The sequence below is a fragment of the Panthera onca genome, chromosome A1 (genome assembly GCF_046562875.1).
Source record: "Panthera onca isolate mPanOnc1 chromosome A1, mPanOnc1 haplotype 2, whole genome shotgun sequence".
Taxonomy (NCBI): domain Eukaryota; kingdom Metazoa; phylum Chordata; class Mammalia; order Carnivora; family Felidae; genus Panthera; species Panthera onca.
In genome coordinates, this window is record NC_138339.1 from 122,634,099 (window position 1) to 122,647,694 (window position 13,596).

At 42.7% G+C, this 13,596-nt stretch overlaps 1 protein-coding gene across 4 annotated transcripts; it reads left to right on the top strand.

Moving 5' to 3' along the window:
• Nucleotides 1-12: 12 nt before the first annotated feature.
• HARS1 (histidyl-tRNA synthetase 1) lies at nucleotides 13-13,594 on the top strand. 4 transcript variants are annotated; one of them, XM_060635927.2, is made up of 13 exons: nucleotides 13-114; nucleotides 477-566; nucleotides 4,942-5,061; nucleotides 7,785-7,880; nucleotides 8,551-8,676; nucleotides 9,577-9,684; nucleotides 9,841-9,939; nucleotides 10,171-10,264; nucleotides 10,455-10,582; nucleotides 10,676-10,918; nucleotides 12,437-12,553; nucleotides 12,727-12,873; nucleotides 13,187-13,594. In XM_060635927.2, the coding sequence occupies exons 3-13, from the start codon at nucleotides 4,969-4,971 to the stop codon at nucleotides 13,256-13,258; spliced, it is 1,323 nt and encodes a 440-aa protein (XP_060491910.1). In that variant the 5' UTR covers nucleotides 13-114; nucleotides 477-566; nucleotides 4,942-4,968; the 3' UTR covers nucleotides 13,259-13,594. The 4 variants fall into 4 exon arrangements, with proteins under 4 accessions (XP_060491910.1, XP_060491908.1, XP_060491909.1 ...); XM_060635925.3 differs by having other exon boundaries at nucleotides 52-210; nucleotides 12,727-12,814; XM_060635926.2 differs by having other exon boundaries at nucleotides 53-210; nucleotides 10,676-10,822.
• The last annotated feature ends 2 nt before the right edge of the window (nucleotides 13,595-13,596 follow it).

The following is a 13,596-nucleotide window of genomic DNA, read 5'->3' on the forward strand; positions in this document are numbered from 1 at the left end:
GTGCTCGGCGGAGGCTCTCTAGGCGTGTGGGCCAGTGACTCGATAGCCGGAAGTTATCCGAGTTGAGGCTGCGGAAAGCCCAGACGATCTAGACAGCAGTCAGCGCTAGTTGGCGTTAGTATGGCAGAACGTGCAGCACTGGAGGAGCTAGTGCGACTTCAGGGAGAGCGCGTGCGGGGCCTCAAGCAGCAGAAGGCCAGCGCTGAGCAGGTGCGACCCAGGTGGCGGGGAGAAGCCAAATTAGGGCCAGGGAGGACATAGAGCTGGGTGGTCTGCATAGAGGAAAAAGATGTGGGAAAAGAGACCAGACTAGTGGAGAGGAGGAGGGCCTGTTTGGGGAGGTGGCCGGGGTAGGACGAGGGAAGGAAAGCTGGGCCTGGAGAGCTAGATTCTGATGAGGGAGGGATACTGAATGAATGGCTGAAGAGGGAAGGGAGTGTCAGAGTGATAGACCAGCCCCTGCTTTACCCCCACAGATCGAGGAGGAAGTGGCAAAACTACTAAAACTGAAGGCACAGCTGGGCCCTGATGAAGGGAAACAGAAGTTTGTGCTCAAGACCCCCAAGGTAAATATAATTTCTTTTCAGAGTCTCTGGGAGGGCCCTTAATTCCCCTCCTAATGGTGGATGTGCTTGTTTCCCTGAACAGTTGCTCTGGGTGGTGGGCTGAATTGGAGCCTGAGTCATTCTGGGATAGCAAAGGGATGGCAGAAACTAGGCCAGCTGGTTGCCTAGGGGAGTATGCCAGCTACTGCCACTCCTTCTTTCATTCAGCAAATATTTGTTGAGTGCCTACTATGTGCCAAGCACTGTAGGAAGTAGTGAGAGTATACCATGGTGAACAATACAGCCTGTCCTCATGGAGCTTACATTCTACTGAAGGAAACAGACTTAGGACAAATAATCCCACTCTTGAATATGTAATTATAAATTGTGATAAATGACATAAAGAAATAACAAGAATTCTTTGAGAAAAATAAGAGAGAACTAGAGTTTGAAAAAGCATCCCTGAAGAAGTGATATACTAACTGACATAACACTTAAATGGGAGGTAGCTAGAGGAGTATGGAAATCCTGAAGGAGAAAAGAACCCTACTAGTTTCCAGGAACTAGAAAAAGACCCGTATGAGTAGAACCAAATACAGCGGGAAAGTACAGTGGAATGGAATGAGGTTGCGGATTACTAGCCCAGCCTCAAGGATTTCAGTTCAGAGGCCACACTCTTTGTAAGTTCTGTAAGCACAACTATTTACCATGGTTTATTTACTCTGAGAGGCTGAGACTAGGTGTCTGGAACTGAGTAGATATTTAATAAACGTATGTGAAATTGGATTCCAAAGGAGAGGGGTCTTCCTTGTGTTGAGATGTCACCTTTTAAGGTTAATTCTTTAGGCTCCTAAATTCACTGAGCTATTCCTTTCCACACACAACTCATTTCAGCAGTTAAAGAGACAATGTAAAATCACAGAGCAGTGATAATCAATAGTTATTCAAACTATTTGGTGAAGATTAATGGGGAATTTGTGATCATTCAGGCTGGCCTCACTTAAATCTAACAATCAGTCTTAACATCGCTAAAAGTAGGACAGCCAGATATTATGTTGCTCCTGATGTGATGCAATAAGAAGTACACAGCACCACCTATAAAGTATTCTTGCCAAGAAAAATTGAACCTGAATCTAATCAGGTCTTCTGACCTAACTACCAGTTTACCAGAAATAAGGGAGATGGAGGAATGTGTTAAGTGACACGTTGAATATATTGTTAATAAAATCTAGAATATGAAAAGTTCTTTAGGACAAGTGATTCAATTTCCTCAACAAAGAAATGACACTTCTTTAAAAAAGGAAAGGAAACTTTTGTAGATTAAGCAGACAAGAGACAACAAACACAATGCATGGGCTTCATTTAGAATCTCATTAGAACAAGCCAATCATAAAAAAATATTCTTGAGGCAATTGGAGAAAATTAAACAGAGCTGGAGTATTAGATAATATTAAAGGGTTGCAGTTTGTTTCCTTGGTTTAATAAACGTAGTGTTTTGGCTTTTTTTTTTTTAACTGTGTACATTACAGAATCATACTGAAATATTTATTGACAAACTGGTATGATGTCTGGATTTACTTTAAAACGCTCCAGAAAAAAAAAATGTTGGGGCTTAGATAAAATTAACAGATGCTGATGGTTATTGAAGCTGGGTAATAGATACATGGTGGTCTATTATACTCTTCTCTATAATATGTGTTTGAAAATGTCTATACTCTTTTAAAAGAAAGTGAGACTATATTGGAGAGTTAATATCCACTTTGTTGAAACACACTGAAGTGTGATTTATATTAATAGAAAATTCAGTATTATGGGGACAGGACTCTTTCAAGAGGTTTTTGTGGTCAAAATTATTAAAAAAAATTTTTTTAATGTTTATTTTTGAGACAGAGACAGAACACGGGCAGGGGAGGTGCAGAGAGAGAGGGAGACACAGAATCTGAAGCAGGGTCCAGGCTCTGAGCTGTCAGCATGGAGCCCATTGTGGGGTTTGAACTCACGAACCATAAGATCATGACCTGAGCTGAACTTAACTGAGAAATTACTCATTTTATTGAATATCAACCCTTGAGTACACTCTTTTTTTGTATTCTGCGTCATGAAATGGGAAGTATACATAGAGCACTTCTGCATTCTAAGGTAGGAAAAACACACCCTTGTATGAGTTTTAAGCTGGACTAGGTACTTTTTTCACATAACACCTTTTTTATTTGAGAGAAACACCGAAAGACAAACTTTTGTTTTTAAGATTTGGGTATTTGGCAGACATTTTCATGAAAATGAATGAAGTGAGCTTTGTCACCTCAAGGAAGATATCTGACCATATTTCTACTGGTGATAAAATTCAAGCACTCAAGTGATAGTTAGGGTTTTAGGAAACTTGTATCTTCCACCATGAACTAGACAGCTTCCCAATACAGTAAAGACTTTCCTCTCGAGATCTGTGTTGCTATTAACAAATGTGTTTTCTGATATTGTATAATGTAGTGTGTAAATATTTGGAAGATCTGTATAATTTATCAATGAACCAGTATTTTCCTCATGACCAACGTATGATGTTATAAAATCATGCATGGGTAAAAAGCTCCATTTAAAGTACAACAAGGAGCTGGGGCACCTGGGTGGCTTAGTCAATTAAGCATCCAACTTTGGCTCAGGTCAAGATCTCGCAGTTAGTGAATTTAAGCCCCGCATCGGGCTCTGTGCTGACAGCTCAGAGCCTGGAGCCTGTTTCAGATTTTGTTTCTCCCTCTCACTCTGCCCCTCCCCCACTCATGCTTTGTCTCTGTGTCTCTCAAAAATTAATAAATGTTAAAAAAATTTTTTTTAAGTACAACATGGAGCAATAGATATTTTTTAAATTATGGTAAAATATATGTAACACAAAATTTGCCATTTTAACCATTTTTAAGTGTACAGTTCAGTGGCATTAGGTAGGTTCACATTGTTGTGCAACTATCACCACCATTCTTCCCCAGAATCTTTTCATCATCCCATACTGACATTCTGTACCCAGTAAGCAGTAACTCTCCACTCTACCATTCCTCTAGTCCCAGGTAACCACTGTTCTACTTTCTGTCACTATAAATTCTGGGTACTATATATAAATAATGGATTTTAATGTAATAGTATGAAAAGTAATCAATGAAGTTTCAGAATCCACATTGCAACCAGTCTTTAAGAAACCACCATTTGTTGGATTTTGGTATAGTTTAAGAAGAATATCTACAGTTAGCTGAAAAGTTTATTAAAATATTCTTTCTTTTACAGTCACACATCTTTGTAAGGCTAGGTTTTCTTTACGCAACCAGAACAACATATCACAACAAAATTAAATGCATAAAGTGTGTATGAGAATACAGTTGTCTTCTGTTAAGCCAGACATTAAAGACTTGCAAAAATGTGAATCAGCATCACACTTTTCACTAATTTTTGTTTTGTTTTGTTTTGTTTTGGAAAGTAGTTACATTTTCCTAAAATTTCTTTTTTTTCAATTTTTTGTTAACGTTTATTTTTTGCGAGAGACGGAGTGTGAGCAGCAGAGGGGCAGAGAGAAAGAAGACAGACAATATGAAGTAGTCTCCAGCTTCAAGCTGTCAGCACAGAGCTGGACGCGGGGCTCAAACTCATGAACTGATCATGACCTGAGCCGAAATTAGACGCTTAACTGACTGAACCCCCCCAGGCGCCCCTCATAGTTTTAATTTCTAATATAATAAACATTGATAGGTATAATTCACTTTGGGGTCCTTAAGAAATGGTAAGAGTTTAAAGAGGTCCTAAGACCAAAGACTTGAGAATAGAGCATAGATGCCCAGAATAGAAGCTCTGACCTGAACGAACGGCATTCTAGTCCTGACCACCACAGAACTGCTGTAATGATTTAACTTCTCAATATCCTGTAATTCATCCATAATTTTGCCCCACCTATATCAAGGGCTATTAGAAACAAATTAGAGAAGAAATAATACTTATTAGATTTTTTTTTTAAGTTTTGTTGGGGGAAAACATTTCTTATAAAATTTGGAATTTAACTAGCTAAGCCAGTTTCATTTGGTTCTATACATGTCATCAGGTAGGTATTTTCTATTAGGCAGGGAAATGTTCTGGTATCACATAAAAAGGTTTTAGGAAAACTTCTCAGAAAATAGCGTTCTAGAAAGTAGAACCAAGCTAAAAAGGGGATGGAATTTAGAGGGGTATTAGCAAATGGGTGTGATAATTAATAGGGAATTGTTTGTGCTTGCTTTAGAACTCAGTAGCCTGTAGGAAAATCTAGGTTTGGGACATTGTTTGCCTTCGTTATCACTGAGGTCATGCTTTTATATTTCTAAGCCTTAATGTTCTCTGTTTTTAAATCCCATCCCTGATTCTGTGGCTGATTTCAATTCCCAAGGGTACAAGAGACTACAGTCCCCGGCAGATGGCCATTCGGGAGAAGGTGTTCGATGTAATCATCAGCTGCTTCAAGCGTCATGGTGCAGAAGTAATTGATACACCTGTGTTTGAACTGAAGGTGAGGGATGGGTGAGGAGAAATTGCGTGGTGGAAGAGTGGATATATAAACAACTAAGAAGATAAAGAGACAGTGAGGGCCCAAAGGGTGTCTTTCCTGTTGTGGACAAAGACCAATATTTTCTCCAGTGAGAAAGGAGACAGGCTTGGTCTTGAAGGAGAGGCCCTGCTTTTATTTACCTTGGTAAATGGCTGGTGGCTTACAAAAGAGAGCCCTTCTTTTTAGTGAAATTTGTTATGATCCTATTTACAGTGAATTCCCTGGTACATCTACTTGGGATGTTTTGAAATACACACAGACCATACATATAAAGTATAAATATGCAACTAGTTTCCTGTTAATGTACCCTGAGAATGTTTCTCGTTCTTTACTATTAAGAAAAAACATTGCAGGGTGCATGGGTGGCTTAGTTGGTTAAGCAACTGACACGTGGTTTTTGCTCAGGTCATGATCTTGCGGTTTGTGAGTTCAAGCCCTGAGTCAGACTCCATGCTGACAGTGCGGAGCCTATTTGGGATTCTTTCCCTCTCTCTCTGCCCCTCCTCCTCACGTGCATTCTCTCTCTTTCTCTCTCTCTCTCTCTCTCAAAAATAAACTTAAAAAAAAAAAAAACAAAAACCAGATTGCTTCCTGGTTAAAACCCAGTGACTCCCATTATATTTATCACAAAATCCAAAGTCTGTTCCTGCTTACGAGGCCCTACATGATCTGGCCATTTGCCTACCTTTTCCATCTCTTCCCTTGCTGTTCTTCCCCTTGGCTACTATGCTACTCTGGTCTTCTTTCTATTCCTGCAACATTCTAAATATATTTCTATCTCAGGGCCCTTGTACTTTTTCTTCTCTCTTCCTGAACTCCCTTTCCCCTAACTCCTAGACTTTAATTTCAGATTAGAGATGAAAGATTTTAATTTTAGATATAAACTCAAATGCCATTTTTCAAATGGTCCTCTCCAACTATCTTGTCTAAAGTAGCCCTTGTCTATCACAGGACCTGTATTATTTCCATTCGAACAGCTATCACTAACTGGAAGTATCTGTTCGTTGGTTACTTTGCATTAGTGTACTGTCCATCTCTTCTCATTAGTATGGAAGATCCATGAGGGCACAGATTACCTTTGACTAGTTCACTGATGTGTAATCAGTGCTTAGAACAATATCTGGTACTGGTGGGCATTCATCTGCAGGGCAAATTCGTAGAAATGGAATTACCGTGTCAAAAAGTTGTACTCATTTATGTTTACCAATTGTAATCATTTCCTAGGGCTCCCACAATAAAGTGCCATAGACTGGGTTACTTAACAAATTTAATGTCAGGAGTCTAGAAGTCCAAGATAAGATATCAGCAGGGTTGGTTCTTTCTCAGGGTGAGGAGGGAAGGGCCTGTTTTAGACCTCCCTCCTTGACTTGTAGATGGTGTCTTTTTCCCACTGTCGTCACATCATCTTCTGTGTCCAATTTTCCTATTTTTTATAAAGACATTAGTTATATTGGATTAGGGCCTATCCTAATGACATCATTTTAGCTTAACTACCTCTTCAAAGACCCTATCTCCAAGTAGAGACACATTCTGAGGTTACTGGGGGATAGGATTTCAATATATGAACTTTGAAGAGGACACAGTTCAGCCCATAACACCAATCACTATATGAGTGTTTCTGTTTCTATACACTGGGAATTTTCAGGCTTTTAAAACTTTGCCGTTCTGGTAGGTGAAATATGTTATCACCTTACTGAAGGCATCACATGGCAAGAACTACTTCAGTTTTGTCTTTTGACATTGCTCAAACCTCAGGCATCATAAAAACATTTAAGTGTGTTGATCTAATAACCCGCTCTTAGAAGTTAAGCCTCAAAAAACTATATATTCAAAAGAAAACACTATATGCTGAACTATATTTATTGAAATGTTAGGGAACTTTTTTTTAATTGGAATGACCTAAACAATTAACAGTAGAACACTAGAAAGGAAGGAAATACAGAGCTGCTTCTCACTGAAGTATTATGCAGCTTTTAAAAATAATACTTCAGGGGTGCCTTTGTGGCTCAGTCGGTTGAGTGTCTGTCTTTGGCTCAGGTCATGATTTCACAGTTCATGGGTTTGAGCCCCACATCAGGATCACTGCTGTCATTGCTGAGCATGCTTGGGATCCTCTGTCCCTCACTTTCTCTGCCCCTCCGCCATTCATGCTCTTTCTCTTTCCCTCTCTCTCTCTCAAAAATAAATTAACATTTAAAAAAAAAACCTTCAGCTCTGTCACAAAATGGAAATGTGATAAGCAGAAAACGAAATTGATATTTCCTTTTGATTATAATTAACATCAAATATATAAGCATTGGGATAGACAGCAGAAGCACAGACAAGTTGAAACTGGTCATGTTAGGATGGTGGGTTTTTGTTTTAATATTTCTTTTTAAATTATATATGTGGCACCTGGGTGGCTCAGCTGGTTGAGCATCCAACTCTTTATCTCAGCTCGGGTCATGATTTTGTGGTTTGTGAGTTCAAGCCCCTTGTTGGGCTCTGCACTAACAACACAGAGCCTGCTTGGAATTCTCTGTCCCTCTCTTAGCCCCATTGCACTCATGCTCTCTCTCTCTCTCTCTCTCTCTCTCTCTCTCTCTCTGCTGCTTTCCCCTGCTCACACTCTCTAAAAAAATTAAAATTAAAAATAAATTTGTTAGATTTATCATCATGGCCACATTTTTTTATATTTTCTCCAGGAAACACTGACTGGAAAGTATGGAGAAGACTCTAAGCTTATCTATGACCTGAAGGACCAAGGTGGAGAGCTGTTGTCCCTTCGCTATGACCTCACTGTATCTTTCTAAACCTGGGCTCTTGGTACTTTGGATCAATTGGTTCTCATTGGGCTGAGGCTAATTTCTAACCTCAGGTATGGGGATAGCTAGACATAGATGGGATTAAATATGATGCTTGTGGCGATCAGGGAAGTTACTTGTTTAAACCAGGAATGGGACTTTGGCTAAACAGAACATAGCCTTAAAAGTCTTGTGAATCCTGAGTGAGACCTCCACGTTATGTCAGGAACCAGTTCCAACTCAGTGATTAATCCCTTGGCTCTAGAATATCTCTCCCCTGCCATGTCCAGTGGACAAAGTTCTCCTCAGTTGACCAACAGAATGTTTCCTTTATCTCTAAGCTATGTCAGAGAATCATCTGCTCAGAAATCCTACACAGAGACTTTCTACTCTCTGGCCAATCTGCCCAGCACCTTCCCATGTTCAGCATTGCCCAAGGGCAATTGCCCAAGGGAGACGCTAACCAAGAGAAAGGAACCTTAATCTTTTTTGAGACTTCTGCTGCCCCTTGTAGTAACAAAGTTGATTCTTTTTGACTTTCAGAAATGCACTTTATCTTACAGAGGGTGGTTTTACTCACACAGAGATTAGACCCCAGCGTCTGTTGGTGGTGATAATCAACTGCCACACTGTGAGAGCAGGGGGCTTTCTCCTTAACTGTTATCAGGTTCCTTTTGCTCGATATTTAGCAATGAATAAACTGACCAACATTAAACGCTACCACATAGCAAAAGTATATCGACGAGATAACCCAGCCATGACCCGTGGCCGATACCGGGAATTCTACCAGTGTGTGAGTATGTGGGGCATGATGGGTAACTTCGTCCTCCCTCTACTAAGTCCTCAACTTAGTAGAATCTACTGACTACTCATGGTGTACTGAACAAACTGGAAGTTCCAGCTAATGCTAACCTTTAGATTTCTTTAATATTTTCATTTAGAGAGTAGGAATTATTCTCCCCATTCTACATAGGAGTAAACTTGAGACTCAGCAGGATGAAGAGATCATAGGGATAAGAAAGCCAAAGTCGGGAGTAGAACTTTTGGTCCAGTACTCTTTATATTAAACCAAAGTGATCAAATCACAGCAAAGGATGAGGAAACGATTTGACGTATCATCCAGATCATCCAGGGTGGTGGCAAAGCTTCAGAATAAATAGAGAAAATGACTAAGAACTAAGGCCATATATTTGCCTCCACGGTGTTAGGAGGAAATAAGTCAAAGTGAGTGAGTGAGATAATTAAGGAATGTAGACGAAAAGGAATCCAAACCAGTAAGAGACTCAAGAATGCTGGGAGTTTCCTCTGGGCTGCTGATCACACAGATAATGAAGAAAGTGGTCTGTGCATGAGTGCAAACAGGCCTTCATAAAGAGAGAGCAGAGCGCCCAGGAGTCCCCCCTCCAAACCATCACTTAAGAAGGTTAAATCCCTGGGACACCTGAGTGGCTCAGTCAGTTGAACATCTGACTTCGGCTCAGGTCTGATCTCACAGTTCATGAGTTTGAGTGCTGCATTGGGTTCTATGCTGATAGCTTAGAGCCTGGAGCCTGCTTCAGATTTTGTGTCTCCCTGTCTCTCTGCCCCTCCCCTGCTCATGCTCTCTCTCTCTCTCAAAAATAAACAAACATTAAAAAAATTTTTAAAAAGAAGGTTAAACCCCTGGGGACCTGTAGCTACTTTCTCCCTTCAGGACTTTGACATTGCTGGACAATTTGATCCCATGATCCCTGATGCAGAGTGCCTGAAGATCATGTGTGAGATCCTGAGTTCACTTCAGATAGGTGACTTCCTGGTCAAGGTAAGAATTGAATGGGTCTGGGAAAGCAGAATTGGGCTTAGCCTCTCACAGGAGAAGATTTTTGTGCAGAGAGACCAGTAGCCCAAGTGACCGAGACTATTGAGGCTCATGTCACGTAAAGAGGTTGTCTCCTCACTATGCCTTGGGTCCCTGCAGGTGAATGATCGGCGCATCCTAGATGGGATGTTTGCCATCTGTGGTGTTCCTGATAGCAAGTTCCGTACCATCTGCTCCTCAGTGGACAAGCTGGACAAGGTAATGACCCAGACACTTCACTCCTCTTTTCTCAGATCCCACCCTGCTCTGAGAAATGTAAAACAAGATCAGGAGAGAGGGGGGTCTGCCTCTATGCTCCTCCGAAGATTAGCCCCAGAATCTAGGTTGAAAGGCAACTTCTGCTCCAGAAATGCCCCCTCAGAATGGCCCACACTTGCTCTGCAGTGGATAAGCTACTTAAGGGTCCCTTACTGGTTTCTGTCTGCCTAGGTATCCTGGGAGGAAGTAAAGAATGAGATGGTGGGAGAGAAGGGCCTCACACCCGAGGTAGCTGACCACATTGGGGACTACGTCCAGCAGCATGGTGAGACACAAACCCTGCCTCTCCAAAAGCCATCTATCTGACTTAAAATCTTCTGTGTGTGTGTGTGTGTGTGTGTGTGTGTGTGTGTGTGTGTGTATACGCACACATACGTGTATAGGTCAGGCAAAAAGGTAAATCCTCTACCTTTTTCCTCTTGTCAGTCAGTTGGCTTACAAATATATCTCCCCAGGTGGGGTATCCCTGGTGGAACAGCTGCTCCAGGATCCTAAACTGTCCCAAAACAAACAGGCCTTGGAGGGCCTGGAAGACCTAAAACTGTTGTTTGAATATTTGACCCTGTTTGGCATTGCTGACAAGGTGAGTCAGGTTGGGGGTGGACACCTTAGCTGAGCTCTGGGGTTTCAGATAGTTGATTCTCATCTGGTATTGACTATGATCTTGTCCCCACAGATCTCCTTCGACCTGAGCCTTGCTCGAGGGCTAGACTACTATACTGGGGTGATCTATGAGGCAGTGCTGCTACAGACCCCAGTCCAGCCAGGGGAAGAGCCCCTGGGTGTGGGCAGTGTGGCTGCTGGAGGACGCTATGATGGGCTGGTAGGCATGTTTGACCCTAAAGGACGCAAGGTGCCATGTGTGGGGCTCAGCATTGGGGTGGAGCGGATCTTCTCCATTGTGGAGCAGAGGCTAGAGGTAAGTCCTGGGGGAGGGTAGAAGCAGTCTGGGCAGTTGGTGGCACATGAGCTATCTTCTTTGATCTTGAAGGGGGCAAGTAGTACTGTTTTGGGCAAGGAGCATCTTTGCAAAGAGCTGGAGAAAAGGTGGTTGCTGTCCTTCATACACTCCCACCCCAGTAGAGGCCAGTTTTATGGATCTCTGATCATTCTTTCTTCACAGAATTCTTTGCTCTGGGTCCCTACTTCCCTCAGGGCTGTTAGGAGTCATGTCTGGTATATCCAAAGATCCAGATCTTCTTCAGAATACAGAACAGTTAATATTTTACTACTCTGCTAGGTACTGTGCTTGGTGCTTTTTGTGCATTATCTAGTAAAATTCTTACACAGCCCTCTGAGAGTAGCTATTTTTATTATTTACATTTTCTAGGCAAGGAAATTAAAGCATTATAGATCATAATTTGCCCAAGGTTGTGAAACTTTTAAGCAGCAGAGTCACAGTTTGAATCCAGGCAGCATGACTCCAAAGTCTTACTCCTAACCACTCTGATACTGTCTCCAAGTGGTAAGCATGTGTCTGAGACCTTGGGATTCCCCAGATGGCTATCTTGACTCTCTGGCCGCTAGAATCAAGGGAAGGCCCTCAGGGCCTCAAGCATTCCTTTGCTGCTGCTCTTAACTGGCTGGTTGCATTCCCCTGGGGAATGCTCTGGCAATAACCTTCCCACTGCTCCCATCCTTTTCTCTGGAATGGAAACCACCCATGTTTCCCAGTTGAGATCACTGTTCCAGTAGTCATCTGATGTTGTAAGAACTATGAAAATAGTTTTCTAGAAAACGACAAGGCACAGGGTGCCTGGGTGGCTCAGTTGGTTAAGTATCCAACTTCAGCTCAGGTCATGATCTTGCAGTTCATGAGTTCGAGCCCCACATCGGGCTCTGTGCTGACAGCTCAGAGCCTGGACCCTACTTCAGATTCTGTGTCTCCCCTCCCCTCTCTGACCCTCCCCTGCTCGCACTCTGTCTCTCTGTCTCAAAAATAAACATTAAAAAAAAAAGAAAAAGAAAAAGACAAGGCACAGCAGCAGCATTCTCCCTTTCCCCCCAACCACCCACACCCTGGGTTGGGCCCTATGGCCGAAGTACAAGAGGGACAGTCTCTTGACTGGGCACATAGTAAGTGAGAATTAGAACTAGGTGAGCTCACAGTGTCACTTCTGTGTGAATGCTCTTGTGAACGCTTAAGGTACTAAAAGGAGACAAGTTTGAAGTTACTGTATGTAAACTACCTTTACTCTTGCCCTACATTATCTATTCTGGCAAGTCATATGTACAAGCCAGTCAGTTCCTTTCTACATCTTCTAAACACTACCTTAGGCCCAATTGCTAGAGAAGACTGGGCCCCTGTGTTAATGAAGCTCCCAGAGTTGGGCCTGGTCTCTCAGAATCCTGACAATAAACAGCCTGTTCTGTTTGCTTCTTGAAAGTACTGTAAAGGGTAGCCCAGCTCTGTGACTTTTATCTGCCCCTTCCCCAGGCTTTGGAGGAAAAAGTCCGGACCACAGAAACACAGGTGCTTGTGGCATCCGCACAGAAGAGGCTGCTGGAGGAAAGACTAAAACTCGTTTCGGAGCTCTGGGATGCTGGGATCAAGGTAGAGGAGGCAAGCCCCAGGGAGGCAACAAACTTGGGAGTGCTGGGCACAGACTAAGTAAAAGCTCATCCATAGTGACTTCTTGGGAGTAGAGCTAAGCACTTGGGCCCCAAGTAGGTTGTCCCTGAGGACAATAGAAGCCAGTTCTCATCATCTGCCCTGGTCCCCTGCAGGCAGAGCTGCTCTACAAGAAGAACCCAAAGTTGCTGAACCAGCTGCAGTACTGTGAGGAGGCAGGCATCCCACTGGTGGCCATCATTGGTGAGCAGGAGCTCAAGGATGGGGTCATCAAGCTTCGTTCGGTGGCCAGTAGGGAAGAGGTACGTAGGTGGGCAGGAAGGCTGAGGGACAGGGAATGTATGCCATTTTGGCAGACCAATGCCCATTGAAGACCTGAGCAAAACCCTGGCATTCCCGTTAGTACTTACTCAGAATGAACTTAACCTGTTAACTTAATCCCATCTCCATCTATACCATGTCTCTGGCTCCCCCCAAGGAGCACTGTCTGTCTGAGGTGTTTGCCTGCCTTCCTTATCCAGCTGACCCAAGCCTGATGGCCAGAGGAAGGAGTGGGCCCTCAGGAGTAGTGGAGTCACAGATGCTCATACCACCTTTTTACCTCATCCTGGCCAGGTGGATGTCCGAAGAGAAGACCTTGTGGAAGAAATCAAAAGGAGAACAAGCCCGGCCCTTTGCATCTGCTGAGTTGAGCACACTATCAGGAGAAAGTGGGACTGGCACTATTTGAAGCTAAGACAGAACTCTACCTATGTACATCAGCAGCTTTGCACATTTCTGTTCCAGCAGGAAGACCTGAACAATGGTCAGAACACAGACTTTTTATTATCATTATTTTATTGGTAATCACAGGCCAAAATGGTCAGGTATTACACCATTTTTCATAGGAGGTCCTGGGGGTTTAGTCCAGTCTGCGCTACAGGGACCCATCCTAAGGTCTCCCCTGCAGGATGCTAACCAAATGGAGGGAATGCTCTCCACAGCCAACCGTCAAAGGTCCAATAAAATGACTCAACCACTGGAGC

Excerpts from the sequence above, each read along its gene's own strand:
- HARS1 (XM_060635924.2), top strand. The coding sequence starts at position 121 with ATGGCAGAACGTGCAGCACTGGAGGAGCTAGTGCGACTTCAGGGAGAG. Across the intron at positions 5,062-7,784 it reads CACCTGTGTTTGAACTGAAG|GAAACACTGACTGGAAAGTA; the intron begins GTGAGGGATGGG and ends TATTTTCTCCAG. Across the intron at positions 10,583-10,675 it reads TGTTTGGCATTGCTGACAAG|ATCTCCTTCGACCTGAGCCT; the intron begins GTGAGTCAGGTT and ends TTGTCCCCACAG.